We start from the raw sequence: 27,721 nt of genomic DNA, 5'->3' as shown, positions 1-27,721 counted from the left end.
ATCCAAAATTAAAATTGTAAATAACAATGCCATTTATAATAGCATCAAAAATATGAAATAATTAGGGATAAATCAGAAGATTTATGAAATAAATATGAAATATGAAATAATTAGGGATAAATCAGAAGATGTGCAAGACCTACGAACAAAACATTCCTGAGAGAACTCGAAGACCTAAAGAATGGAGAAATGCACTTCGTTCATAGGTTAGAAGACTCAACGTTGTTCACATGGTCCCAATTGTTTGTTATGTCTCAGTGGTGTCCTGGCCTTCGGAGTTGAGAGTCCCTCCCAGGCAGGGTAGGTGAGGCTGCTGGTGAGGGGGAGGGTTTGGGGGGAGAGAGGGACGGGACCCAAGGTGCCACACTTGAGGAGCTCCTCACCCTGGGCAGTGATGCTTCCTGCTGTCAACGCCCAGAGCACCACGTGGTCTCTGACCCACACCACCCCTCCCACCCTTCTAGCTAAGGGCAGACACCCTCACCTTTGCCCCTGCACCCCTGGGGAGGAAGAACGTGCAACAGCCCATCAAACCTAGTTGCTCCCCACCTGGAATGTGGACTCCTCAAGCCGTCAGCAGCACCAGGGTGGGATGGGGGGTTCTGGGCTGGGTCTGCATCTCCTCTAGGCATGGAACGATGTGCAGGTCTCCTGCACACACCCTCCTTTGCAGGTCTCCCACACATATCCTGTCCTCTCTGGACTCCTGCTGTTCTGGTCTATTAAAAGCGCCCCCCTCCGACTTTCAGGTGGAACTCAATGGTTGGCTCGCTTATCTGGTTGGTTTTTCATCCATCTATCGTGGCTATGCATTTGGCACAGGAAAGTCAGCATGGCGGGGTTTGATCAGTGGACTGCCCTGGGACCTGAGCCTTCTCTTGGGTTTCACCGTCCCCTGGCCGGATCTCTGCCTCCTGCCAGCATCCTGCCCCAACTCCAAACACCTGGCCCTGCCACCAGGGACTCTGGAGGCCGCCAAACCATCTTCAGAAAAGAAACCCAAGCACAGCTTGGTCATCTTGGTATTGGTTGGTTTTGCCCCAGTCGTCCTCAGAAGTAACTTCCGGGTTCTAAGGTCAAGTCCAAAGCTCAGCATGACCCTCCTCTCCAGGTGTCCTTTGCCCCAGGTAGAGCCCAGCATGGGTTTTGTGAAAATAGACTTTATTATAATAAAATGTCTTTTTAAACAAATGCCCCCACCATTCCACACCCCTGGAGACGGAGGCAGGGGGTGGGGGTTCAGTCGAACGATCTCCCACCACAGTGAAGGAAACATGCAGAGACACTCACCCGGCCACAGGGTTAGAGGGGTTGGTGAGGGTCAGGGTGGAGAGCTGTCTACCCCACTCTGAACAGGGGATGTATGAAAACACCTGCATAAATCTGTCCTCTTCCCTAGCCCCCAGACTCTGACAGGGACCAGAGGAGAATGATGCAAAAGAGAAATTGAATCCGATGAGCAAAATAAGGCAAACCCAACTCCTGCTTTCCGCCCCGCTGGCCCCCAGGTCTTTGGGGGGGTGGGGCACACAGGGGCCAGGAGGTCAGGTGGCAGGGAAGAGGGTGGAGCACTATGGAGCGGGGGAAGGCCCGCTTTGGCATGGCCTTTCTCCTTCCTGGGCCTGTGCGGTAGAAGCGACGTGGACGAGGCTGGACCGAGGCACTGAGTATGTACATATATACAGGGTTCTGCCCCGCCGGCCCCCTGGGAGGAGGGGCTCCGGGGAATCCAGTGCAAACTTGCCTTCAGGGGGAGGAAGACTTAACGGGATAGCCAGAGCCATCAAGAGCGGGGAGGACCAAAGAAGGGACTAGCAGAACGTGGCGGGAAACTAGGCTGAGGTGGGCGGACTGGGAGTCACAGGTCCTGGTTGTGACTGAGGTGCTCGGCCACCTTGACCAAGTTTCTTCCTCGTTCCGCGGCTCAGTTTCCCCTCCTGCATCCAGAGGACACATCCTTGAGAACCAGCTCTGACCTTCACCGAGTCTCTGATTGCCGTCCAAGTGCCACAGTGTCAACTCAGAAGAACGGGCGTCCGGGGCCCTACCCTCCCAGTGATCTGGGGGCCCCAGGTGCTGCTTCTGCCTGCAGGCTGGGCCACAGCATCACTCCTTCTTCCCAGAGCCCAGTTTCCTCAGGAGCTGCTTTCCCTTGGAGAGGAGACCCCACACCTTCTCACTTGTGCCCTGTGCACCCCCAAGTTGAACCATGGGGAAGCTGCCAGGGCCAGGGGCCCAGGGCCAGCCTCTGGGCACCGGGGGTCCTTGAGTTGAGTGGGCCCAGTCCTGGAAAACGAGAGAAAAGGGGCAAAGTCAGGGCCTGACTCCCTGTCCCAACCGAGTGCTTGCAGCCCTCTGCATCACAGACTATGGTCAAGAACCACAGCCCTCACCACCCCACCCTTGCCCCGCAACAGAGCTCAAAGAGGCCAATGCGTGTGATGCTGCTGAGGGAGCGCTAAGCTGGGAGTCAGAAGGGACAAGGTCCAGATCTGCTTCCAGAACCTGGGCAAGGCTTTCCCCTTCTCTGGGTCATTTCTATAGGGTACTGGGCTGACAGAGCTCCGGAGTCCTTGGACCTGCCCCTTGGGATGGGTGTCCCCAGTTCCCCCACATCAGCCCCTCGCAGCAAAGGGAGCAAGGACCAGGACCACTTAGGGACAGCCACCTGCCCCGTGGAAGGCAGTTCTTGTGCCGCCTCACAGACAGCAGAGGCGGACCCCTGGCTCCGTCAGGGAGTGGAGGCAGTGCCCACTCCCTGAGGAGGAGATGAGAACTGTTCTTTAAATGGTCTCTGAGAAGGCTGCAGGGGGCCTGGGTCAGAGGGCATCACTCAGGGCCCCTCACAAGCTCCGGAGGTTGCCATGCCGCTTCTGTTAGCATTTCTCCCTTATGAAGCTCCTCCGAACTCCACTGGCAACCGCGATGGGCTCCCCTTGCTCCAGGCCCACCCAGACCGTGCCATTAGGGGCCTAAAGGACAGGGTGAGTAAATAGGACGGCCACCAGGATGCCTCCCTATCTCTGCTCCCCATTCCCACATCCCTACTGTGACCTCCTGTGTCTTGGCCAGCCCATGTGTTCCCCAGCCCTGCCCCCCACTCCCCTTCCTCAAACCGCACCCCCTACTTGCCAGAGCCAGCCACTGGAGCCCAGGCCAGAGGCAGGGGAGCTGGTTGCCCAGCCTGGGGCCACTCCACCCAGAGCTCTGATGATGTGGCAGGGCCTTCCCCCAAAGAGGTCTCTTGGCACCTAGAAGTCTAAGCGTCTACTGCTAACCAGCCGGGACTGGTAGCCAACCAGAGAGCCCCGGGTTCTTCCCACTCCTTCCCAGGGCTCCTCCTATAACATCCCAGGAGAGAGGAGTTGCTGGGGAAACAACTGAACTGGGTCTCTGAACCCCAGAGATGAATGGTTTGGGGTTATCTATGGATTTTGTTTAAGCACCACCCCCCCGCCTTTTATTCCCTCCAACAGAGAAAATTGAGAATTAGAAGTAAAATCATGCATCTGACCCCCCAACAGGACATGATGCAGAGGACAAGGGCAGAGAGACTATTATTACTGGTGACATTGCTGTATCATGCCTCGGTCACCAATAATAATCACAATATTATAAGACCATAGTCATATGGTATCATAATATACTGAGGAGTCACGATATGGCTCGGACACAATCTTCTATAGCTGCAGGAGCTATAGAACACGAGCGGTCCACTAACACGGGGCAGGGAATGCTAAAATGACATATATTCCTGTAACAGCTGGCACTGCCCGGAGTAAAGGCAGGGGGAGGGGACGATGATCCTACACCCAGATCTGGCTCTCGGCAAGATCTCCCTCGAGCATCCCCTGGGAGAGAGAAGAGCCAGGTTGGCTCCAGTAAGGAAGACAGAGGAGCGCTATCTGATGATGGTGATGTAAGGGGCAGGGACTCACAGGAACAGAGGGGGCCAGCCCCCCACTTACACGTTGCTCTCTCTATATATCTATCTCCATCTAGCACTGGACTCGTCTCCTCCTCGTTCTCTGAAGAACAGGGAACAAAGAGAGGAGATGGGTTACGGACTGACCCACATGCTCCCTGCCCAGGCACCAGATCACCCAGCTCTCACGAACTGGAACTCTGCACAGCCTCTGCCTTTGGAAATCCTGGAGATGGGAGTGCAAGGTTTCCCGCTGGGGCCTGGCCTCCTCCCCCACTCCCTGCCTTGTGAGACTGGAGCGTAACTGTATTCCACCCACTGCGAGAAGGAGGCTCTAGGAACAGGACCCGGGATGCTGGGCCCTGCTGGGCAATTGTCTTTAAAAGGCACCGGGAGGGAGACAGACCCGACAGGGTGGGAAGTTCCCTGAAACCCAGGCTATGACTAGATAGAGGTGTGGGGGCCAGGGGTCCTTTTCCATGAGGTCCCCTCACCTACATCAGCAAGGGGGTGTGGGCAGCTGGGTCAGATGGGCCAGGGGTCAGGGTCATAGCCATCATTCCTCTGCGGAGAGGGGCACATACTGGGAGGGAGCTGGCCCTGGCTGGGCTCTCCATGGCGGTTTCAGCCTGGGCACAGTGCTCATCTCTCCCCTCCCATGACACTGTCCTGGTCCCCCCACCCCACCACTCTGGCAGGGTACAGCCCCAACTGCTGAGCTGGGAGCCCAGCTCCTCACTGACCTGGCTCTCAGCCTGGGGTGTCCCAGGCTCCCTGTCAGAGCTGCTCGCCTCAGGCCCAGGGCCTTCCAGGAAGTTGGATGGAACCAGGCCCCTCTGTCCATTGAGTTCCCCCTGGGGAGGAGATGCTGGTGAGACTTGAGCCCAGGAAAGAGGCCTCAGGCCCACCCCCTTGGCCCCGGAGCCCCTGGGGAAACAACATGAGATCAATATCATTGTCATGGGCAGTGACTCAGCCCATTCCTCTGGGCTTCCTTCAGGAACCCTAGCTCATCCCCTTCCTTAGCTCTAGGAAGCCCTCCCTGAAAGGGCGGGTGAGGGGCATATCCCAATGTTCTCACATAGTAGAAACCATCATCGTCCATGTCCCCGAACACAGTGATGATGTCCCCAGCCCGGAAGGGCAGCTCTGCCTGTGGAGAGCCCAAGAGGAGGTGTGAGCCCTGAGCAGGTGCTGCCACCACCCCCCTGGCTGGGCTCCCTCTGTGGGTCCTCACCTCCACGTCCATGTTGGGGGAGCTCTCCCGGGGGTTGTAGTCAAAGGCAGCCACCATGGTTCGGGGAGATTTCAGGCTGGCAGAGGAGACGTGCTGGATGTGGCCTGCAGAGGGAAAGGGGGAGAGGCCTAGGGACTCTCTCTGGACTGCCCCCTACACCATACCGCCCTCCCCATACTGGAGGCCTGCTGACCCCCTATTCACCACCTCTCCACTAGCTGCAGCCCCTGGCAGGAGCCCGGAAGCACCACCCAGCCCCACATCTTTCCCAGTGTCCCCAGCACAGGACCAGCCCCTCACCTGCACAGGGTTGGGCAGCGCTGTCCGCCTCAGCTGTGGGGAGAACATGCGAGTGAGCCCTGCCCCTTGCTGCCCTCCTCATCCCAGGCTGGGGATGGACCGGGGCAGGCAGTGTGCCCAGCGTCACACAAAATGTTCTGAGAGCGGAGCCAAGCCCTTTGGGTCTGGTAGTGAACTAAGACCCAGGAAAGGTAAGTGACTTGCTCCAGGCCAAATAGAATTTGCAGTCGGGTGCGATCTGGAGCAGAGGTCCCAGGAGACCGCTCCCTGCTCCCATTAAAAGGGAGACCCCCAGTGGAGGGAATGGATGTGGATGAAGGTCTGCCCTAATTCCTTTTACCGGCTCAAAACACCGCCTGTGTCTCCCCAGAGAGCCCAGCAGTGCCCCCCACCCCCACTCATCCCCACAGGCCCCGACGGAGAAGGGGGTCTCACCCACCTTTCTTGGAGCGGCGAGGCTTGGGGGGAGGCCCAGCTGTGCGGGCCGTAGCGTAGACAAAGGGACCATTCCCTGATCCAGAAGAGCAAGTATTATGTAAGAAAGAAACTGAGGCAGGGGAGGGGGAATAGGATAGTGACTCTGGAATCTCCTCTTTGATCTGTGCCTGGCTTCTCATGCTCAAGTCTCTGAAGGGCATTCCTCTCCCATTCCCAAGCTCCAGCATCTGAACTACGTGGCCCAGCCCCTCTGCAGCAGACCCCTGCTCCACACAGCAAGCCTGCTGCTGGGGCCACACTGGCCTCAGTCTCTGCAAGGCTGCAGGCTCTGCTGGACTCTGCATGGATGAGGCTCCCGGCCACCCTGGACATACAAATTGCTCAGGAGGGGCTGAGTTGGAGGTGGGGGAGTGGGTAGGGGAGGTAGGTACAGGACAGCCGCAGGTCATACCTGAGCCTTCTGAGAGAACATCCAGGGACAAATAACCACGCTGGAACAGCTGCTGTCTCTCCACGGGGCTGTCCACAGCCACCTCGGCCACCATGTTGCAGGGGACGTAGCCCATGCGGCCGTCACCCTCACCGCGGTAGAAGCCATCGGCATCCTTGTCCCCAAACACCTGAAGGAGAGACCAGTTGTCTCAGGAGGCCAGGGCAGCTTGCTCCCTGGGGCCCAGGCCCTGAGCTCTGCAGCACCCCACTCAGGATTGCAGAACGCTCTCCCTTGTGCGGGCTGTGAACTGGGAAACGGGGAAAGAACTAAGAATAAGGATCAGAGGGATGAGAGAAGATGGCCCTTTTCACATGCTCGTCACTCACTGTCTGCACATCCGTTCCCCCAGCCCACCCCTGACTAGGTCTCTGTAACCTCAGAGCAACAGCAAAAAGTCTTCAACAAATATCTGGAGACCCAGCAGAAACTGTACCACTAACAGCAGCGGTTATTAGCCTGTGCTGTGTGCCGGGCAGCTGACGTCCTCTGCATGTACTGAACCTGAACCTGACCCTCGACCACCTCTGTGAGGCAGACGTGACCATTATCCCTATTTTACCAATGAGGAAACCGAGGCCCAGAGCGGCTGGTTCATCTACCCAAGGTTGCACGGCTATAAGCAGCAGAGTTATCAATTGGCTCTGGAAGCTGTGTTCTCACCCACACAGGCTAGGACACCTCCAGGACAGGAGAGGAGAGAGAACCGGGGGCCCACAGTAAGTCAGTCACCTTCAGGATCTGGCCCTCCCTGAAGGGGAGCTCCTCTTCCCCAGCATCGGGGTTGGGGGACATTGACACAGGGTCATAGTCAAACAGAGCCACGAAGACCCTGACAGGCAGGTCCCGGTAAACCAGTGCTTCCTCTGGGGGGCTCCTCAAAGGGGCTGTGGAGACAGAAATGACCATAAGCTCTGGCCAAAGGGTCGGGTTAGGAGAGGTCCTCTCAGCCCAGCCCGGCTCCCATCAGGTGCTCACCCAACTCAGTGGTGCATGCCCTGGAGGCCTGGACCCCTCTCCGTGCGGGGCCCCTCCGCCCAGAGCCATCCTGCCCTCTGGGCTCCCCAGTCTCTGTTGCCTGCAAAGAGAGGGCAACAGACAGCAGAAGTGAGCCACCGGCCCACGGATGGGCAGTGCCGCAGGGGCAGGCCCCCGCGGACGCTCCCCAGCTCTGCCCCGTAGCACAAGCAGCACAGCCGAGCGGGGGCACAACATTCCTCTCCTGGAGCCTTGGCCAGTCTTGCGGAGACTTCAGACACCCCAGTGGTGGGAGGAAGGCGGGAGGGGAGACCCTGGCTCCAGCCAGCCCAGCAGATGAGTGCAGTTAGAGGGGACTAAGGTCAGCTCTGGGAGCTGGTGGAGGAGCGTGAGAGAGACGAGCCCCTTCTCAGGGTCAGTGTCCGGAAGACATAGCTAAGCAGAGAAAAGGGCCACCCTGCCCACAGGCGGTGGGGGGCTGGCTGGCGGCAATTGGTGACTAGCGGTCCCAGAATATTGTGCGTCCCAGTTCCGGTCAGCAGAAGCAGCAAAGCAGTGGAATGTGGGTGGGAGGAGGAAGGGGAGGGAGCCCAGAGGCCCAGCCCCACCTCTGCGGATGGAGGCGGCAGCGTGGAATGGGAGCGGCTGGTGGGCAGCAAGCAGAGCCACCAGGCGGCAGCAGGCAGGGGGCTGCCAGGGTGGGGAGTGGGCACGGACCCGGGACGACGGCTCCTTAGCTCTGCCAGTCGCACTGCGGCCTCTCCGCTCTGGCTCCCCCTTCTCCCAGACCGAAAGGCGTGGGTAGGGGTTGGGGCCCGAATTAGCCTTCGGAGGCCCCCTGGACCTTCCTGTGGGGGCTGTGCCCCAGGCCTCCCCATCTCCGAGGGAGCAGGAGCTGGTGATGCTGACGTCCCCACTGCCTGACTCCTGCTCGTCCTCAGAATCATATTCGATGCTGATTTCCAAGCACTTGGGGGAGAGGCAGCTGGCCAGGCTAGATTCTGGGGCCCGGCCACGGGAGCACCTCCGGGAAGGGGGCGGCCGCCCTCTCCCACCAGTATCTGGCACACCCTTGGTCCCCTCGCCCACAGTGGGGCTGCCCCTCTCCCGTGTGGGGCCTGGTCGTCCAGAGGCCTGGGGCCCATTGCTGAGAAGTCGGCTGCAGTGTTCACGGGGATCTGGGGACCGCCTGCGGTTTGGGGGCTTCTCGGGGGAGCCACTTCCTCGCCTCCGGCTGGTTCCGCCCACTAGTCCAGGCACATCTTCCAGGCGGTCCCCAGCCCTGCAGGGCTCTGGTGACAAGGGACACGGGCCGGGTCCTCGAGGCTGACTGCTATCACAGCTCAGCCCCAGTGCTGCCGGCTCAGGTGGGCCCGGGTTTCGGGAAGAACAGCCTGTCCCTGGCCTTTCCTCGTCTTCCTCGTCCTCCTCCTCATCTTCCTCGTCCTCCTCTTCCTCCTCCTCGGGGATGCTAAAAAGCTTCTTGCTGCAGAACTGCTGGAGGGGCAGCTCCAGGATCTGCTCCAAGATCTCCTCGTCGCTGTCAGTCTCACAGAAGGGCTCAGGCTGGGACTGGGGCTGGGGTGGGGGAAGGGCAGCAGGGAAGAGAGGTTCGTGGGAAGAGGAGAGAGCTATGACCTTTGTCCTCCAATGAGGGCAGGGGTTGCAGGGAACCCCATGGCCCTCCCTCAGCTTCCATCAAGGGGAAAGACCAGAGAGGGGACTGGCCCGAAGCCCCGCAGCACAGCCAGAGCACAGCCAGAGGAGGAACTGAGGAACACACCCAAGGAACAGGCTGCCTGGATGCTGGGGCCCGGAGGGACGGAGGGACGGGGAGCAGACTGCTCCTGTAACAGCAGAGAGACCTCCCCAGCCCTCCCTGGAAGCTCCCAGCAGGGATCTCAGATGGCTGGGGCTCTGCATGTGGTGAGCAGGAGAAGGGGTAGAAGAGAGCTCCTCATCCTCTTTCTTCCCAGGAAGGCAGAGGCCAGTCCTGAGCAACTTCCTATCAACTGCACGGGACAGGGCCCAGGCCACACACCTAGAATGTTGCTGGCACTCAGTGGTGGCTGGAGCAGCCGCTGGCACGGGGGTGGTGAGAGGCCCCGGAACCCGAGGTCTAGGGCCCACCAGCCCCTCCTCCCCCCATTACCTTGGCCCCATTCTCCCTGATGCTGTGGCCAACAACCTGCTTCTGGAAAGAACAAGTCGTAGAACCCAGCTCCTCTTCCTCCTCTTCCTCCTCTTCTTCTTGAATGTCTGAGAGATCTGAGTTGCGACCGTGGTCCACAAGGGAGTTCACCAGACGGCCCCCGAGCTCTGCTGCATCCTCCCTCTGCGAGAGGCAAGACAAAGAAGGGGAGAGGGAAGGGTGTGAGGAGGCACAGGGGGCTCTGGAAGGGTCGGCCCCAGCCAGAATGACGGGGGTCCCTTGGCAGAGGGGGAGAGGGTCATGTCCCAAATGGGAGGTATGCACAGGGTGGGGGCAGGGAGGTGTGGGGAGAAGAAGGATAGTAGCCAAAAGGAAGAGACATCTGGGAAAACAACGTGAAAAAGCAGCAAACTTGGAGCGTAGACCAGAGCAGAAAATAAATGAAGAGGATCCCCCAGATTTGGGCTGGCAGAGGCAGGGAGGCAGGCTCCAATTCTGAGATGGCCCAGAGTGTCCCCAACCCCGTACCTCAGCCCTAGGCCTCGGCCCAGATCCTGTGTCTCCTCCAAGGCAGGCCTCAGCACAGGTCACCTGCTGGGCCAGTGCTCCCTGGCTGGAGCAGGGTGCCCGGAGAGCGTCTTCCTTGGCCAGTGGCAAAGCTGCAGGGTCAGGAGCTCTCGCACCCCCCATTGGCTCGCTGGCCCTCCCATCCTCTGAGGCACCCAACACAGCTGCTGCAGCCTCCTTCTGGAATGGCAGGCACTGAGAAAGGGCCCGAGACCTAGGCCTTTCTCCCAGCCTCCCCTTGCTCCCCCCTCCCCCAGCATGGTACCTGAGAGCAAGATACTATGGGCTCCTCCTCGTGGGATCCTTTTGGTGTCTCTCTGGCAGGGGGGCCCCCAGGGGGCTCGCGAGTTCCACACGAGTCAGGGCGCCGGAGGGGTGAGCTGGGGTCTCCAGGCCCGGGGGAGGCTGGAGCAAGGGGTAGTCTGGCCTCGGAGCCTGGCCGCGGTGAGGGGCAGGAGACGGTGACTGGCAGGCAGGCAGCCACCAGGGCCGGGGGGACAGGAGCTGGAATGGAGTCGGCGGACTCGCCGTGGGGCGACATGGTGCGCACGGTCACCTTGCTGCACACCTGCAGCAGCTGCAGCTGGGACAGCTCCACCAACACACTGCCTGCCGTGGGTGAGGCCACCTCCATGATCTGCAGGGTAGAGGGGACGTAGCTGGGGAATGGAGGCCACAAGGGCCACATGTCAGGACACGAGGGCAGCAGTGGCCGTTGGCGTCCTGCCAGGCATTGCCCAGCAGCCTTGGTGCGTCTCCTCTCACTTAACACCACCCCTGGCCGCAGGGCCCTGTTGGTGGCATGCTTTTTGAATTGTAATCACCTGCTACCAAAGCCCGGGCCCTCAACCAATCTGCTGGCTCCGTGGCGCCCACCTGCCAGGGGCAGGGCAGCTGTGTGCCAGGCTGGGGAGACTCAGCCTCTGAGTGCGGCAAGGAGAGGCCCCCATCCTATTCCCAGGGCACAGGGAGGCAGAGTCCCCAGGCCGTACCTTCTGTCCATCGGCATAGATGGCATAGCCTGTGACCCGAACACCGTTGGAGGTGCCGGCAGCATCGATGGTTACTGGGAGCCAGCTGATGACCACGATGCCAGGGGAGGGCCCCGGCTCAATCTGCACATCCAGGGGGGCATCGGGTGGGCCTGGCAGGAGGAGGGCACAAGACCCAGCGATGCGGGCACTCACCTCGAGATAGCAGCCTAGTTGGCACCCCCCCCATTACGCCCACAGCCCCGCCTTCTGGGTGCTCCAGACAGTCCAAGTCCAAGTCTGAGCCCCAGGCTGCCTACCTGCCGGGAGCGTGGTAAACTGCAGGGTGGCGGCCCGCTGCTCTGGCCTCTCCCAGCCTGGTCCCCGGGACTCTCGAGGTGGGAGTTGAGCCTCTACTCGGGCCTGATAGAGGGTCCCAGGCCGCAGATGGCAGAAGGTGGCCCAGTAGGTGCTGGGGCGCGCAGGGGGGCACTCTTCCCCATTGAGGTAGACGGCATGGGCCAAGTTGCTGTTGCCAGGTACCCAGGTGATCTCGGCAGATGTGGCCGTCAATCGGTGGACCCGCAGCTGGCTAGGTCCCACCCCGGCTTGGGTACCCACCACCAAGCAACAGCGCAGAGGGTCAGAGCTGCCCTGGCTGGTCAGGGCCTGCACAGAAACATGGAGGGGCCCGGCCCGCAGGTCCAGGTTCTCAAGCACAGCCTTGGGGGGCACCCCTGGCCCCAGGGCCTGACGCAGCTCCCCATTCACGCAGATATGGTAGCCCCGTAGCTCCACGCGCTCAGGAGGTGGCTCCCAGGCCAGCACCACACTGTGGGCAAGCTGCCTGAGTACCACCAGGCTGCGGGGGTAAGGCACAGCAGGGGGCCCACCCAGGCCCTCAGGCTGGGGGCTCAGACTGAGCTCGTCCCCTGCAGCCTCGTCCTCAGGTCTGGGCTGGCTGCGGCCCCCACTGCTCTGGCCCCCGCTACTGCCGCCACCCCCTCCTCCGCTCAGGAAACTGAGTTCGGGGCCTGAGCTGTGGGACAGATCGGCCAGCTCCGGAGGGAGGGAGGTCAGGAGGTCATCGTCGGACACACGCTCTACAAAATTGGAAGGGACCAGGCCCCTTCGGCCATCCATGAGCTCCCCTGGCAGAGGGAGGGCAGGGAAGGGGAAGACAGAGAGGAGGTAGAGAAAAACCAGTCCAATAAATGCATCTTAGCTTCGGTTAGTGCATGATCTTAAGCATTTGACTCAAATCAACATTTATCTGTGAGCACTTTTTAAAAGACAAGAACAGTCAACAGTAGGGAGTTCTTGCTAATATTCCCAGGAGCGGTAACAGCCCCGTGAGAGAGGACAGCGCTTCTTAAATTTTAATGTGCATCGGAATTGCCTAGAGATTTGTTAAAATGCCGATTCTGACTTAGTTAGGTCTGGGCAGGGCTGTAAGTCTGCATTTCTAACAAGAGCCTAGGCGGTGCTAAGCTGTCAGAGAAGGTCCCTTTTCTGAGATGTGCGCTGAACCGTGGCTAGGCAAAAGGTCACCATGTCTGCAACTTGCTTTTACCTCATTTCTCTTTTTTAATCTACGGATGGAGAAAGCAAATATGACAAAATGTTAACAACCGTTGAATCTAGGTGGTGAGGATATAGGTGTTCTCCATATCATTCTTTCAACTTTCAGGGCGTTCGAAAACGTTTCTACTACAAAGGCCGAAGGAGTGGGGACGGGGCGCCCTTCAACTTCCCTTCGTGGAAAACTGAACTCCTTGAAGCACCACCTGGTCAGGGCAAGGGAAGGAATTCTAGGGACAAAAGACCTGAGTGCTAGAGAAGATTCCCCTGCGGGTTCTAGAAGAGATGAGGACCCACCTCAAGCTGGGGGCCTAGGAGCATGACTGGCGGCCAGTCCAGGCAGTGACCCAAGATAGGTTCTGTTACCTTCTGCATGTTCCCCTGAACACGTCACAACAGAGGGATGCCCAGGAAGGAGGAAACTGAGCACGCAGCGTGTCAGGTCACAGCTAATTCGGGAGAAGGGAGAGGGTTCCCAGGGAACAGACAGGCTGGGGGCTGCTGGGCCTTATTTGGAGGAAGGGGAAGTAGGGGCCTGAGCTTAAGGAAGAGGGTGTGGAAGAGGAAAATGGGTCTGAGCATCAGGAGAGCCAGTGAGTTTCCCCAGTCTCCTCACTCTCTGCTCATGCTAGGAATGAGAGAACGTAAGGAAACTTGAAGAAACAACAGTGCCTTCCAATGACTTAGATACTGTAAGCGCTTGGAGTGGGTCGACTGGTGACCTCCCTCAGACATGTCCACATCCTAATCCCTAGAGCCTGTGGCTATGACCTTATTTGGCAAAAGCATCTTTGTAGATGTAATTAAGTTCAGCAGCTTGAGGAGAGATTGTTATAGATTACATGGATGGGTCCTAAATCAAATAACAAGTGTCCTTCTAGGAGACGCACAGAGCAAGACACTGAGTGAAGAGGAGGCGGCAATGGAACTGCAGAGGCAGAGACAGGGGTGACGTGCTCACAAGTTAGGAAACCACCGGAAGCTGGGAATGGGGAATAGAGTCTTCCCAGGGCCTCTAGAGGGAATGAGGCCCTGCCAACACCTTAATTTCAAATGTCTGGCCTCTAGGAGTGTGAGAGAAAGCATTTCTGTTGTTTTACGCCAGCCAGTGTGTAACCTGGTCTGGCAGCCTGAGGACATCAGTATAAGCAATGACGCTAAGAAACAGGATGGGAAAGGTAGGAGGCTTCGCACCAAGCAGACCCACTGCCCAGAAAGGCTGGTGCTGGAGCCCCAGCCAGAGCCAGGTCCCAGTTCCCAAGGCTCAAACCTCGGGCAGCGGTCCAGGTGGCACCAGGCATAGACAAAGGCATCACTTAGCTAAGTCTGTTAGGGGTGGAAGCAGGGGTAGGGGGTGGGGAGAGGGCATCCTGGGCCCAGCTGTCTCCAGGCCTTTAAGTCTATCCCAGATGGAATAGTTCCAATTCTAGTAATTTGTGGATAGTTACTATTTTGTGTTTTGGCTGCCCCCCTCCAAGAAAAGGTATGGGCTCTGAGTTTTTTTCACTTTTTAAAAAGCGTTTTTTTCTGGGAAATATTTAATCCCACTTCTGTTATGCACATCTCTGGGGAGTTCAGCTCTTCACCATCATTCACGGCAGCTACTCAGGGACCAGCCTCTGGGCCCGGGGAAGGGATGCTGAGCGGGCTCGAAGCCCCAGCCTTCCAAACCCCAAGCTTTGGGCCTTGCGGATTCAGACCTGGCTTCTTTCCTAAATCCCTGTCTGTGGTTATGGCCCTCCCCCTGCCCTGCCTGCGCCACAACCCAGGCTCGGCAGGCATAGCGTCGTTCTCCCTGCCGGGCAGCCAGGGCCACCTGGGGAGTGTCCGGAGACCGTTTCTTTGGCAGGTCCTGCCCTGGTGTCCAGTCTCAGTCACAGGGCAGCTGCTCCATTGCCTGGAGAGCTGCCCTGAAGCCCACGCCCCACCTGGGCCTGGACACCTGCTGACTAGTTCCTAACTCCGTTTCCCGGACTCTGGACCCTCATTCCTCCTCCTGACACCGGCTGAGTCCAGTGTCAGATCTAAGCCACTCGCCCGACTCTGACGTCACTGGAGTTAGGCACCACCCTGCCCTGTCCGGTAGCACAAAAGCATATTGAGCCCGAATTCCCTGTGACGCCATCCAACATGCGGACGGCGGCAGGCCCCGTCCTGCCCTGCTTGAAGCAGATCTGCGGCCAGACCAGCTACCCCGTTGCCTAGGTCCGTTCCCCAGGGGCTGCCTTTTAGCAGAGTCAGAAAAGCTCTGGTGGGCTGAGCAGGCTGGGGAGAGGGTCTGGGGCATGGGGTGAGGGGTCTCTGGGAAGAAGAGCTTGAAAGCAGGGGGACGGACACAACAGCGCTGCTACCATCCTACCTTCAAAAAAGCCATCCTCGTCCATGTCGCCATAGACGTAGATGTACTCGCCAGCAGTAAGAGGAAGCTCTGCCTCTGGGTTTTCATTGGGGCCCTCGAACGGGTTGTAGCTGTTGAAGGAGGTGCGGAGAAGGAAGAGGACCTACAATCCGTCTTCGTGTCCCGTCTCCTCTCTCCCATTGTATGAGGTCTTTATGGTCCCTTGGTGGTCCACCATGAGCCAGGGAGAGTGCTTGCTGTGCCCACCCAGTCCAACTAGGCTGAGAGGACATGTCCAACCAGGACCCCCGTACCACTGCCACTACCTCCAGAGGCCTCTGTCTTCTTCACCTGGTCCCTTCCTCCCATGCACCCGAAACACTAGGGAAATGGGGAGCAGGGGGAGGCACCCACCTGTAGCGTGCTAGGAAGACCTGGATCCTGGCTCCTCCCCGGCTGCCCTCGGATGCTGCTGGGAGCAGGGACACACTGTCTGCCTCCAGCTCCTCCACCTCGCTGGCCGTGTCCACCTGTGGGCAAACAGAAGGGGCCAGTCGTCTTCAAGACCCAGGGCCAATGGCAATGCAGGCAGGTCCAAGATGAGCAAGAGGACCCACTGCTTCAAGAAGGGATAGAGAGCACCTGCCAGACAAGGCCAGCAGCAATAAACCCTGATGTTTTCTGAATCAGCACCTGGGCCCACAGGCCCTGGCAGAGCCCCACTGCCCTGGCAAAGGGGAGTGAGAATAACCTGGATCCCTCCTGAGTTTTGGCCTCCACTGCATGGGCCCAGTAAGGTTGCTTTCCCCATCTGAGCAGAAGCCATCCAGCCACACCCGTGTGGGGTGGGCGATCCATGGCAGTTGGTCTCTTTAAGGGAAAAACACAGCAAAGCACTCCAACTGGGGAGAGCTGGAGGCAAGGAGAGAGAGGCTGAAAAGTCCTTGCATGGAGGGTCCTGAGCAGGGAGTAGGGAGGCCCCCCAACCACACCGCCAAAGACGGCACTGTCCTCCTTGCCCACAAGGGGGCAGTAGAGGCTGGGCTGGGTTCTACCAGGTTCCACAACCACAGACCGCTGGGCTGCTCCTGACCTGCTGCCCTCGCCCCCCACTGCCACCGTTTCTGAGGTTTGGGAGGTAGAGAGAGGGACAAGGTATCCAGCACTTGATAATAAATGTGTGCCCTGCAGTAGTGCTCTTCTGTTTATTTTCTCATGTAATCCTCACGACAGTACTACAAGGCAGGTTTTATTAGATCCCAAATCCTGACAAGGAAACCAAAGCCCAGAAAAGGTCAGAGACTCGCCTAAAACAGAGCTGGGAAGGGAATCCCAGAACCTGTGCTCTTTCCCACACAACCATCTGCTTGTGCCTCAGACACTCGCATGAACAGTCTCATTACACGGATCCCGGCGCTGAAGTGTCTCCCTCCATCCAGCTCCGTACTCTGGAGCCTCTCTAAGCCCCGGAGGGGCGGAGCTGGGCAGCCCCTAAGTAGGGCCTGCAGGGACCCTGGAGGGCAGGGCAGCCTCCACCTGAGCTCCTTGCCCTTCAAGGAAGCCACAGGCCCTTCTTTCCCAGGGCCTGGCTCCACTTCCCAAGTTGCGACCCCCCGTGGCCAGCAGCCACCCCACTTCTGGGGACACCAGAGGAGGATAGGGCCCCCCACCCCCCTCTCCCCCGGCCCCTCCGCAGCACTGACCTCAGGCGTGGGGCATGACTTGGGGCTGTTGTGGATGGATTCAGAGCGAGAGGAGTTGGAGAGAGACTCTGCCTTCTTGGCCGTCCTTCGGGGGACCCCGGTAACAGGGGTGGGGACAGGCTCAGAAGACTTTGGGGTGCAGCGCCCAGGGGAGCCCGGAGGGAGATCAAGGTCTAAAGAGAAGATGGCACGTGGTCTGTGGCCTGAGGAGGGACTAGGGAGCAAGAGTGGGGCCGCTCGGAGAGGAGGGTCAGGGCCTCCATAGCCATGGTTCTAAGAGGGAAATATTTGGGGGAAACTTACTCCATGGAGGTGGTGGTGCTTTACATATATTGTCTCACATGATCCTCACAGCAGCTTGATGAGGTGCTCTGAATTTTTCTGTCTTACGGCTTAGGAAACCAGAACCCACAGAGGTCTAGCGGCATGCTCAGAATCATGTGGGCTGCCAAGTGAGAAGGGCCTGGGGCCCCTGGGTCGGACTGACTCCCGGCTCAGCTCTTTGCAAGCCCATACTACCAGCTGCTGATTCCTAGGGTCCAGCTCCAAGCCTTGACTGCAGAGTCTTGCTGGGGGAGAGGAGCAGTGGCCGAAATGCCTGGCCAGACTCCAGAAGAGCCTCTCCTAGGAGCTCATATCTCCCCCATCAAAGCTTTGTTCTAGCCAGGCCTGGCTCTAATTTGCTGTGTGACTCTGGGTGAGTTGTTAGCCTTCTTTGACTCTGAACACTCTGCTCTATAAAAAAGCTCCTGGCCTGGGGATTCCAGACTTATATCCCTGGGGTCCACCTTACCTTTGGGGCCAGACCCACGGCAGGGCTGGGGAGTGGAACAGCAGCAGGGGGGTGGGGGATGGTCCCCAAGGGTACTGTAGCCCAGGGCAGAGGTGAGTAGATCCAAGGGGCCGGGGTGCAGGCGGAAAGCTTGGAGCTCCTGTGCCAGGAGGCTGAAGCGCTCTGTTTGGGTGCGGCACTGCTCCTCCAGCTCTCGAACCCGGACCTGGGCCAAGACCTCCCATAAGCTACCAGGCCCAGCCAAGCGGCCAGTCCCATCCTGTGCCCTGTCCACACGGAAGGAGCCCACGCTAGACCTCAGCTCATATCCACCCAGCCCTAGGCCTGGGCACCAGCCCTCAGCCTGGTGGCCCCACTGCCTTAATAGTGAGGGTGCCTCCCACTCCAGGCAGTGGTACTTCCTGCTTCCAGCTGCTTCTAGGCCAAAAGGAATAGCACCCACTCCCCGCTCCACTGCCAGTCCCTTCTCAGCTCTGCGGCTTGTCACCCTCCCACAGTCAGTGACCCAAATCCCTACCCTTAAGAGAGAACCTCCCCCCCCCACAGGAGCTAGGGACATCTTTGTGGCAGGAAGGAGCCATTTCTCAAGGAATTTTTCTCAGGTTTCAGGAGCATTCCAACATTTGGCGCCTCTCCCCTGGCCAAGGTCAAGAGGAGCATGGGTTAGACTGGTGATGAACTTCCTTAGGGTCTGAGAGGCTAGGTTTTAGAGGAGGGACGGCCTCGCGTCTGCCAGGCGCTGTGGCAGGTCTGGGTCGAGGAGGTGACCCCCCCCCACCCGTCTATGCGTTCTTGGGTCTCTGCTACCAGTCACACCCTCCTCTGTTGGACATGAGAGCAGGGGCCACTTGGACCTGAGGAAGGAGACATAGCTCAGCCAGCCTGGAGAGGTGTAGGGGAAGGGACAGCCCAGGGAGGATGGGGGCGGGGGGTGTACCTGCATGGAATCCAGGGTCGACTGTGGCAGGAAAGGAAAGCACAGAGGACAGGTTAGAATGGCTCACCCTGCGAGTCGCTGTGCAGACAGGGAGGGAGGGAGGGAGAGAGGGCCCAAGTGGACACTACCTGGTCGGCTCCCTCGACTGACTGGGCAGTTCCTAAACGGAAGGATATTTCAGGGTGAAGGCAGCCTCTGGGGGTGGGTGGCAGTGGGGGAGACTGCTGCCCCCAGACCCAAGAGCCCCTGCCCAGCTGTGCCCTTGCCCAAAGTAGGCCAATGGTGGAGGGGGTTCCCAGGGCTCTGGAGCGTTTAAGGGCCCTTCCTGCAACCCCACCCCCCCACACACACACACACCTCCCAGAGTCCACTCCAGCTCTCCCTGAACTTCCCTGCCTTCCCCCCCGACACTGGTGCTGCCGCTGGCCGCCTGCAGGGACCCTACCTCCAGCAGCTGCACGGCCCCTTCATGTTCCCTCTTGGCTTCTGCCTGGGCCTGCATGGAGGAGGAGGCAAAATGTGGGAGGGGGAGGATGAGGAACAGGGGACAGGATAAAGGGAGAGGGATAGAGGAGGGGCAGCAAGGGCAAAGGGAGGGAAGAAAGAGCGGAAAGGTTGGGGGGGAGGAAAGGGGAGCTGGGAAGGGGAAGGCTGAGGGCCACCAAACTCCCACCCCAGAACCATACCTTAGGTCAGAAGGTAACAGTGTCAGGGAGAGGGAGGCCTGATACTGCTTCTCTCTTTCTGGGACATCCACCCTCTGGGTTTACCTCCTACCTCTTGGGATGCTCCTTCTCAGTCTCCTTCACCTGCTCCCTGTCTTTGGCCCTTTTGGAATGTTAGGGTGCTGCAGGGCATGGGGCTGGGCCCCCCCTTACACTCTTCACTCTCTCCCAAGGGGTCCCATCTAGTCACACGACTGGCCACGTCGATGACTCTATAATCTTCACGACCAGCTTCCCCAAGATTCCAGACCCGTAGGTCCAACTGTCTACGGACACGTCCACTTGTACGTTTTTAACACACAACCCAAACTTAGCCTAAAGCGAAGTCAGAACTCAGTACTCCCTAACTCTCACATCTGTGGCCCCTTCATCCTTTGCCTCCTCAGGCCTGTCCCTCAGGGGCTACTCAGCAAATGGCTGAAAAGAGCAGGGGCGCTACGAGAATCCTATGGAGTCTTGTCAATTCTAGGTCCAAAATATATTTCAAGTCCTCCCCCTTTCCACCTGCTCTGCCTGCGCTTTAGCCCAGGTGGACATCCTTGCCCACCTGCGGCAGCCCTGACACCCGACTGACCACCTGCCTCCTCGCCCACTCCCCCAACCCCTACACTCCGTGGAGCTGCTCAAGTGATCTGATTCTTGCCTATTCCTGGGGTTCTAGTCTAGCCACACTGCTCTGGCCCCACACTCTTTCCTGCCACAGGACATTTGCCCATTGATTCTCCCACCTGGAACACTCTTCGGTGGGCTCCTTCTCAACCTAAAGGTATTAGAGGTCTTCCCTGCCGCCCTCTCTAAAGTGGCCCCTGGCCCTATCCCGGTCATGTCCCCCCTGGGCCCGTCAGTGGCGAGGTTCATCTCACTCGAGCATCTGCTTATTTGTTGACTGGTCTGGGACCTGTTCTTTCCCCACCACTGCTGCCCAGTGCCTGGCACAGAACATGGCACTCAGTGGGTGTTCAGTAAATGCTCACTGGATGAGTGGACTGAGGGCTCCAGCGGCCTCCCAGACCTCCCTGCCCCCTGCTCCCACCTGCTGCAGCCTCCGGACCTCCTCTTGCTTCTCCTGCAGGCTGAGCCGGGCCTGCTCATGCTCCACCTCCAGCTGCTGCCTCCGCTGGGCCACCTCCCGCATGTGCTGAAAGACAAGAGGTCAAGGCCAGGGCCCCCCGTCCACTATTCCTGTAGCTCTACGATGAGAGAGCCTCAGACCCTATGGGTTTCAGTACCCTCTGTTAAAAAGGAAACCGAGGCCAGAGAAGGGCAGGGGTTGGCGGTACCAGGACTGGACCTCAGACCCCAGTGCTCCACACGGGGCACATTCGACCGTCCCATTTACTCCTCGTACCAGGGTCGGAGACCCTCCTCTGACTTCCGCTGCTTCCTCACCTTCAGCACCTGCTCCAGGCTCTCCAGCTTGCTCTGCAGGCCCTGGCTCTTGCGAAGGGCCGAGTCCCTCTCCTGCGTCACCCCCAGGAGCTGGCCCTTCAGCTCTGCATTCTCCCACTCCACCTGGAGAAGGGGCAGGGAGCCAAGTGTGTCAGCCTTGTCCCAGCAGCTCCCTCACCCAGGGGACAGTGCCCTTCACACTCGAGCCCAGTGTGGTGGGGAGAGGGGACCAGGGCTGGAACCCTGGTCCCCCTTGCCCGGGGACCAGGGTTCCAGCAGAAGCCCAAGCCCCATGGCGATGGGCAGAGCGGCTACCTGCTCCTTTTCCGTGGCTCTCCCACTGAGCCGAGAGTTCTCCTCCACAAGGCGGGCATTCTCGTTCTGGGCTTCTCTCAGCTGCAGTTCCTGAGAGACCGGGGGAGCTTTGGGGAGGGGGCTCGGCGCCCACACACCTCCTCACCCCACACAGAGGACCTGGCCCTCCCAGACAAGGCCTTCCTCCCCACCTGGACCCTGTGCCAGGCAGGGCAGAAGAGCCCCGAAGGACAGGAGGGGTGAAGGCAGAGCTGAGAGGGAGCCCACCACCTGGCTGGACTCCGGGAGGCCCCTGGGAGCTTACCAGCTCCTCACATCTCCTCTGCTTTTTCCGGGCTTCCTGTTCCAGACTCTCGCATTTCTTTCGCTTCTTGCTGAGCTCTGACTCCTGTGGGGTCAGAACCAAGGGCTCCTCATGTGGAAAGGCAGACCTGCCCACAACTGGTTGCCTCGAGCCCTTGCCCTGGGACTTACCAGCTGCTGCACCCTCTGCTGTCTCTCAGGCTCCCCTAGGACAGCCGGTGGGTTCTCCACATCCTCCTGGGGCGTGGCCTGGAAATGCCCAGGGATGGGGGCTGGCACCTGAGAACAGGGCCCCAGGGCAGCCGGCCCCCCTGCCCAGCCTATGTGTGGTAGGCTCCCACCCCATCTCACAGTCAGCAAAGCCATCCCTGCTCCAGAAGAGAGAGTGACTGCTGCCTGCACACAGCTCCGGCTCACGGGGGAGGGCAGAGGCGGCACCCCTGTGTCCTCTAGACATACTGCTTCAAGATCCTGAGACCCGGGTGTGCTCTGGGAGATGGGTCCCTTATCCAGGCCAAAGCTTTCCCTTTTTAGCTTCCAACAGCAGCCCTGCGCTGCACTCAATAACCGTCCCGGGTGTCCTTCAGTGACTGGCAGAGAGCTAGGAGACCGCCCGGCGCCCCCAGGGATGTGGTGCTCCCTGAGCTAGGAATCCTGGACCATCGGCGCCCCGGCTCTGCCTAGAGCATTGTAGGCCGGGCCAGACCCTCTCCCTAGCTTCCCCCCAGCCCGCCGCGCCGCACCTGAGTTTCTCTGTGCCGACTCCAGGGGAGGGCAGCTCCTGGCGGGAGGGGCCTCTCGCTCCCTGGGCTAGGCAGAGGGGCAACACCTGTGCGAGAAGCGCTCCACGCCCGGAGGCCTTGGTCGCTGTAGTGCCCCTTCTCCTACCCCTCTTGTCAGAACGAGGGGAACCTAGGTGCCGCCCAAGTAGAGAGGATGGAGAGGAGCCAGACCTCTAAGTTCTGGGGGTCCGGAGTAGGGTCCCAAGCCCTCGCGACAGCAGCTGCTGAAGCCCAGCGCCCAGGGAGGGTCGCCCGTACGTGGAGCCGAGGCGGACGCACCGCCGCCCCCGGGGGGCCGGGGCCGGGCCTGGCGGACCAGGCCGGTGCTGAAGGGGGCGTCCCCGCGCTAGGGCGGCGGCGGGAGGCGGCGGCGCGGGCTGGGCCCCGGACCGCTGCCAGGGCAACCGGGGATTTGCGGCCGGGCCGTACCACTGACTGCGCGACAGGGGCGACGGGGCGCAGGCCTGCGGAGGGCGGACCCCGAATGGCTGGGGTCGGCGCGGCGCAGGTACCGGCGACCCTCCCCTCCGGGGTCCGGAAAGCTCCCTCGGGCCTTCGGAGAGCGCACGCCACTGGCTGGTCCTCTGGGCTCTGCGCGCCGGTGCCGGGGGAGATCTCGGAGCCCCCCCCCATCTACATCCCGCCCCCATACTTGCCCCGGCGCGGGAGCTCACCTCTCCCGGGGCCCCCGGGGCGGGAGCCCCTGCTCTGGCTGTGGCCGCGGGGCCGGAGGGCCGGATTGGCCCGGGCGGCTCCTGCTGGTTGCGCAGGGCGATCTGCCGCTGCAGCCGCAGCACCTCCCGCTGGGACTCGCGCAGCAGGCGGTCGAAGTCCCGCACGTGGAGCCACTGGGGGCCCTCCTGGGGTTGGTGGGGACAGGGAGGGGAGTCAGGCCTAGCCCTGACCGCCCGGGGCTAGAACCCGCCCCCCACCTTGCTGGAGAGGCTCCGACGCGCGTAAACGTGCAGACCCTTCCCTGCGTACATGCCTGGTCATAGGTGCATGCTTATCCGGCCACATGCTTCCGCGAACCCGTGTGCAGTCACGGTAACTCATTTACTGGGCACTCACGGTGTGCCCGGCACTGTGCTAAATGCCTTGTGAACATCGCTTCACGCAAGTGTGAGGTATGTGTGGATTAATACAGCGAGACCCGCTGGCATACAGCCCGAAGCCTGGAGCACAGAGATTCCCAGGTCTGGGACTCGAGGCTCCACCCCCTTCGGTTCAGGCTCCTTCTCCCCGCTCCCACCTGGGCCGTTGCCAGGGGAACCTACTCCCCAGCAGCTTCCACCTTCCTGCTTCATTTGCATCTCATCAACATCTCGTCCACATCCCACAAGCCAGGCAGGCTGCCCCCGTGTAAGGCTGATGGGGAAGGGGTGACCGGGCCTCGCACCTTGCCAACCAGGGTGAGCCTGGCCTGCAGCTCCCTGCACTCCCGCTGCAAGGCAGCGATCTGCTTGTCCTTAGCCAGCAGGGCGCTGGCTGTCTCACTGAGGTCCCGGGCTCGCTGATGGGCCAGGGCCTTCTGGCACAGCTCCAAGCTGGCCCCAGGACGGGGCATGGGGGCACTCACCTGGCCAGAGGAGGGGTAACGCCAATGGTCATCTGAGGATTGGGACACATCTCCCCTCCTCAGCTCCTCTCAACGGAGGGTTAGGATGAAAACCTGGAAGTGTGGCCTCCTGCTTACCCCCTGTATTGGGGGCTTTAGGGAAAGGCTAGCCTCACTTGACTCCATCCCAGCAAATCCTCAGACAGGACTGAGAGGGTTAACTCCACATTCTAGTTGAGGCCCAAAGGATGCTGCTAATTCAGGGCTGCCACTGTCATGGGTCTTCATCCCTGCCCCCACCAGCTCTGCACCCAGAGATGAGCTCAGCGGGAGGTTGCAGCCAGCAACAGCACGTGGTAATCCAGAAACCTGCTCCCTGCCTCTTCAGGAACTCCCGGCCCAGCCCTTCCCTTCCTCCCCGTAACTCCAGAAACCCGGCCTCCGAGCCCAGCCAGCATTTGCTCTTCCTACCCCTTGCCCCCCCCCACCCCCGATTCCTGCTTCCTGGGTGTTAGGAGTCCACACCTCCTAAGACCCACTCCCTCAGACCTGGTCGGGCTTCCCTCTCTCCCTGGTCACCCGGCCTCCATCCAGCAGCCTCCCAGCCTCACCACCTTCAGGTTAGTCTCCTGCAGCTTCCGGGCCCTCTCCTCCAGGCGCTTGGCAATGACCGCCAGCTCGGCATTCTTCCGCTTCAGCCTCCGCACCTTCTCCTCTGTCTCAGGGAAGCTGCTCTTCCTCTGACAAGGGGTCAGCCAGAATTGGGGCATGTTGGGAGCACCCCCACGGACCCAATCCTAACTGTCCAGGACTTGGGTTAGACCCCTGGGCTCACAGTGGGGTACTCGGCAACTCTAGATTGGGGTTCACTCTTTCTGGGTCTTGGGATCATATCCCCTCCAGGTAGCCCTCACTTGGAGGGAGAGTTTATGGGATGGGGAGGCTGCTGAGGCAGAGGGCTGGGGTGTCTGAGTCTGCCTTCCCCCAGCTCCAACCAGGACTCAGGACTTGCTTTCCAAGCCTCACCAGCATCTGATTTTCCTCCTTAAGGATGGCACAGCGCTGCTGCAGCTCCCCCAAGGCCCTCAGCAGCTCCAGATCAGGCCTGTCCCCGCAGCCAGTGTTCAACTTGCCCTGGCCCAGGGAAGGACAGAGCATGGCACCTCAGGAACACACCCTCCCTAGCCAAAGCCCTCCATATGGAAGCATCCTGCCTGCCAGCAGTCTAGGGAGACATGGAGATGAGAAGGTTCTCCTCCTATGTCCCAGGCCTTTCAGAGATGAGCTTAGGAGGCCCAGAGGGGGCCCACACTGGCCTCCTCCATCCCTGGTCCCCTCTCTGCTAGTCCCGAGTTCTTTCCGTCTTTGCCCATCTCTTCCTGGGAAATGCCATCTCGAGCTCCCAGCCCCACCCCTCCAGGTTCTTTATGGGCCCTGTGTCCCCTTCCTTCCCCCAAAGCCCTGATCCTTCCATCTTCTATAGGAGGTTGCTCACATCTACCCCAAGCCTTGTCCTACCTGACTCAGCCCAGCACTGAGCCCCATCCCCTGAATCTGCTTCCTCTGAACTCTGAGTCCACCACGCACCTCCACAACCCTCACCACCCCCACCCCCCAGATCCTCCAGCCCCCAAGGACAGAGACTCTCGGAGGATACATAGACCATCAGAGAGAGAGACCCCAGAAGGAAGGGGTAGGGGCAGGGCCAGATGCAGCAGACAGGCAGAGAGTCAGAAGGACAGACATGGCAAAAAATGGAGCCCCTGAGATTCCTGCCCAGTGAAAGCATGCCATACAGTCACAGAGGGACCCCCAGACAGACAGGCCAGGAGAGGAGATGCAGGCCGTGGGGTGGCATATAGTGCCCAGGCTGGAGGGCATCATGAGAGGCCCCACCACGTAGACCCCAGCCCTCCCCAGCCCCCCGTACCTTAGGAAGAGCCTCCACCTCCTCGTCCTCCCGCCTCGGGCAGCTGGGTCTGGAGCTCACTGCTTGGTGCCTCAGGCCGGGCAGCCCAGTTTTGGTTCCTTCGGGTTCAGTGCCCCCCATCGCCCCGGGGCTCTGGGCCCCCTCAGGCTGGGAGCTCTCCTCAGGCTTCAGCTCTCCACCCTGCAGAGCTGCTGGAATGTCGGCAATGCTTAGGGTCCTGCGTCCGGGGTCGCTCCCCTGGCCCGGAGTCCAGCTCTGCCAGGCGGGCAGAGCCCATGGCTCCATGGCTCTGGGGTCCCCCAGCCGTGGGAGGGGTGTCAGTTGCTCCATGATCCTGCCGAGGGGCCCCAGGACCCAGGCCGGGGGACATCACCCAGCCAGGCAGAGGGGCCGGCGAGGGTCATGCCAGGCCAGACCCCCCTCTTCTCCGAGCTCCTGGCTTCACCGAGGCTCCATCCGAGGTTGGCTGTTCTTCCTCACCCACAAAGGAGGCTGCAGGAGTCGGAGCTGCCAGAGGCGAAGCTAGGGGTAGGCGAGCTATGTTTGCTCGCGGCTGTGTGTGCGCCGGTGTATGGAGGAGCGAGGGTGTCCCCGTGGGGGCAGGGAGGGTGTGCAGAGGCCACCAGCAGCAGTGCCTGGGGGAAGGTTGGCGTGTGTCTCCAGCTTGGTGTGTCCGGGGCAGCGCTGCCCTGGATGGGTTTGGAGGACGGATGCCCCCGTCTGTGTGTGTCAGGGTAGTGGTTCTGCGTGTCACTGTCTGTGCCTGTTTCAGAGTTACCAGTTGTTTCTCCGTGTGTGGGTGGGTGTCTGTGTTGCAGGGCTGTGGCAGCGTGTGACGCTGTCACTGGTTGTATCTGAGCAGCTCAATGCTGTGCAGCTGTGTGCATCGGTGTCATTGTGTGTCCGTCAGCGTCTGCGAGTCTGGCCATCCATCACGACCCTCAGCCTGGCTGGGGTGTGCAGGAGCAGCGGGGGTGATCCTCAGCCGTCCGCTGTGGTCCTTTATCTCCTGCCCCTCTCTGCTGCTGCTCTCCCGCTCGCTGGGCAGTCGGCTGGTCCTAAGGAGGCCTGGGTCGGTGGGCCGCTTGCCTCATAGTCTCTGTCCCTCCTGGCCTCAGCTCCAGGGACTGCAGGGGTCCGCTACAGCCCAGAAGCCCCGAGATGGTGGGCGCAGAGGAGGGCCGAGCTTCAGGTTGGGGGGGGGGTGTCGAACAGGGGAGAGACAGCCCTCCCCTCCCCCTCCCTGTTTTCTCCCGCCCACCAATAGGAAGTCGGCTGCTAGTTTCCATGGTGATGGCGCTGGACTGGTGGGCTGGACCAGCAGGCAGGGTCGGGACAGAGGGAAGAGCTTCTTCCTAGCGGGATCCCAGCCCAGTACTCCCCCCACCCGCTACGTGTAGCCTCCCACCCTTCGTCCCCACATGCCCCCGCACCTTCCTTGTACAGAGGGGAGGGGGCAGCAGACGGTCCTCCCCACATCAACCCCAGCCCGAGACCAATAGAGACAGAGACCAGGTGGTAGGACAGATAGAGCCAGCCATGGAAAAGGGTAGGTATAGAAAAGATGGGATTTGAGATGAAACAAAGAGAGAGAGAGAGACCGAGAAATCAAAAGAATGAGAAGGAAGATAGAGACAGAGGGAGAAAATGGAATTGCTTCGGCTCCCTCCTGGCAGACTTCATTCTGGCGGCAATCTGGCCATCTTGGGCCAGCCAGGGAGACCACAGACCTGTCGGGATGGCTTTGCCCTAAAGTGTGAGGAAGTTCGTCGTCTGTCTAGCCTCGGTCTTTGTACCATGGGAAGATGGCATTTGGGGACAGGAGCCTAGATGAATTCTTCAGAGACAGGGGTGTTGGGAATGGCCTTGGGGAAGGAGCCCCTGACCCCTCCAAATGTGGGACTAAATCCTCCTGCACACAAGCCGGCCTCCACCCACGTAGGGGGCCCTCGTGTGGTGCCCTGGGGAACAGCAGCTGCAGCAAGGGGCCCCAGCGTCCCAGACTGTGGGATCCATCTAGGGGGGAGCTGATGAGACTGCTGGGGAGTACACGGGGAGGAGGTGGTATCCTCACTTCCTTACAGTAGTGTGTACATCAGTGTGTGCCTACGGTGTGGATCCCGCTGTTGTATGCATGTACAGACCAGGCATGTATTTCTCTCCGTATACACGGGAGGGGGCTGCTGTACACAGAAACACGTATGTATATGTGTGTGTTATGTGTCTCTGTGTGAGTTACAGCACGTATGTCACAGGCATGTATACGTGTGCCGTTCTCAGATATTTCACAATATATAATGACACACTTT

General features: G+C 60.0%; 1 protein-coding gene across 13 annotated transcripts; it reads right to left on the bottom strand.

Moving 5' to 3' along the window:
• Positions 1–1,144: 1,144 nt before the first annotated feature.
• On the bottom strand, positions 1,145–26,632 carry TSPOAP1 (TSPO associated protein 1). 13 transcript variants are annotated; one of them, XM_032321061.1, is made up of 32 exons: positions 25,413–26,631; positions 24,509–24,616; positions 24,094–24,222; positions 23,324–23,503; positions 22,599–22,784; positions 21,314–21,391; positions 21,144–21,227; positions 20,840–20,929; positions 20,525–20,647; positions 20,169–20,273; positions 18,856–18,906; positions 18,411–18,431; positions 17,474–17,678; positions 16,681–16,853; positions 15,392–15,507; positions 14,999–15,108; positions 11,379–12,209; positions 11,080–11,231; positions 10,353–10,724; positions 10,049–10,267; positions 9,521–9,703; positions 8,086–8,946; positions 7,369–7,468; positions 7,123–7,277; positions 6,352–6,520; positions 5,902–5,973; positions 5,463–5,495; positions 5,163–5,290; positions 5,007–5,078; positions 4,669–4,779; positions 3,969–4,028; positions 2,173–2,286 (listed from the first exon to the last, which is right to left on the bottom strand). In XM_032321061.1, exons 1-31 carry the CDS (start codon positions 25,740–25,742, stop codon positions 3,999–4,001), a joined length of 5,577 nt encoding a protein of 1,858 aa, XP_032176952.1. In that variant the 5' UTR covers positions 25,743–26,631; the 3' UTR covers positions 2,173–2,286; positions 3,969–3,998. The 13 variants fall into 13 exon arrangements, 12 of the variants coding, with proteins under 12 accessions (XP_032176948.1, XP_032176945.1, XP_032176949.1 ...); XM_032321063.1 differs by having other exon boundaries at positions 5,163–5,266; XR_004280542.1 differs by having other exon boundaries at positions 2,197–2,286; positions 3,939–4,028.
• Between the last annotated feature and the right edge of the window lie 1,089 nt (positions 26,633–27,721).

Source organism: Mustela erminea, chromosome 18 (assembly GCF_009829155.1).
Source record: "Mustela erminea isolate mMusErm1 chromosome 18, mMusErm1.Pri, whole genome shotgun sequence".
Taxonomy (NCBI): domain Eukaryota; kingdom Metazoa; phylum Chordata; class Mammalia; order Carnivora; family Mustelidae; genus Mustela; species Mustela erminea.
Note: the sequence above shows the minus strand (reverse complement) of the source record. Positions and strands in the feature narration are given on the sequence as shown.

Coding starts and splice junctions, on each gene's coding strand:
- TSPOAP1 (XM_032321054.1), bottom strand. CDS start 25,742: ATGGAGCAACTGACACCCCTCCCACGGCTGGGGGACCCCAGAGCCATG. Junction 18,907..20,168: donor AGGTCCGGAGGCTGCAGCAG/GTGGGAGCAGGG, acceptor TCCTCCATGCAG/GCCCAGGCAGAAGCCAAGAG. Junction 10,268..10,352: donor CCATAGTATCTTGCTCTCAG/GTACCATGCTGG, acceptor CTGCCATTCCAG/AAGGAGGCTGCAGCAGCTGT.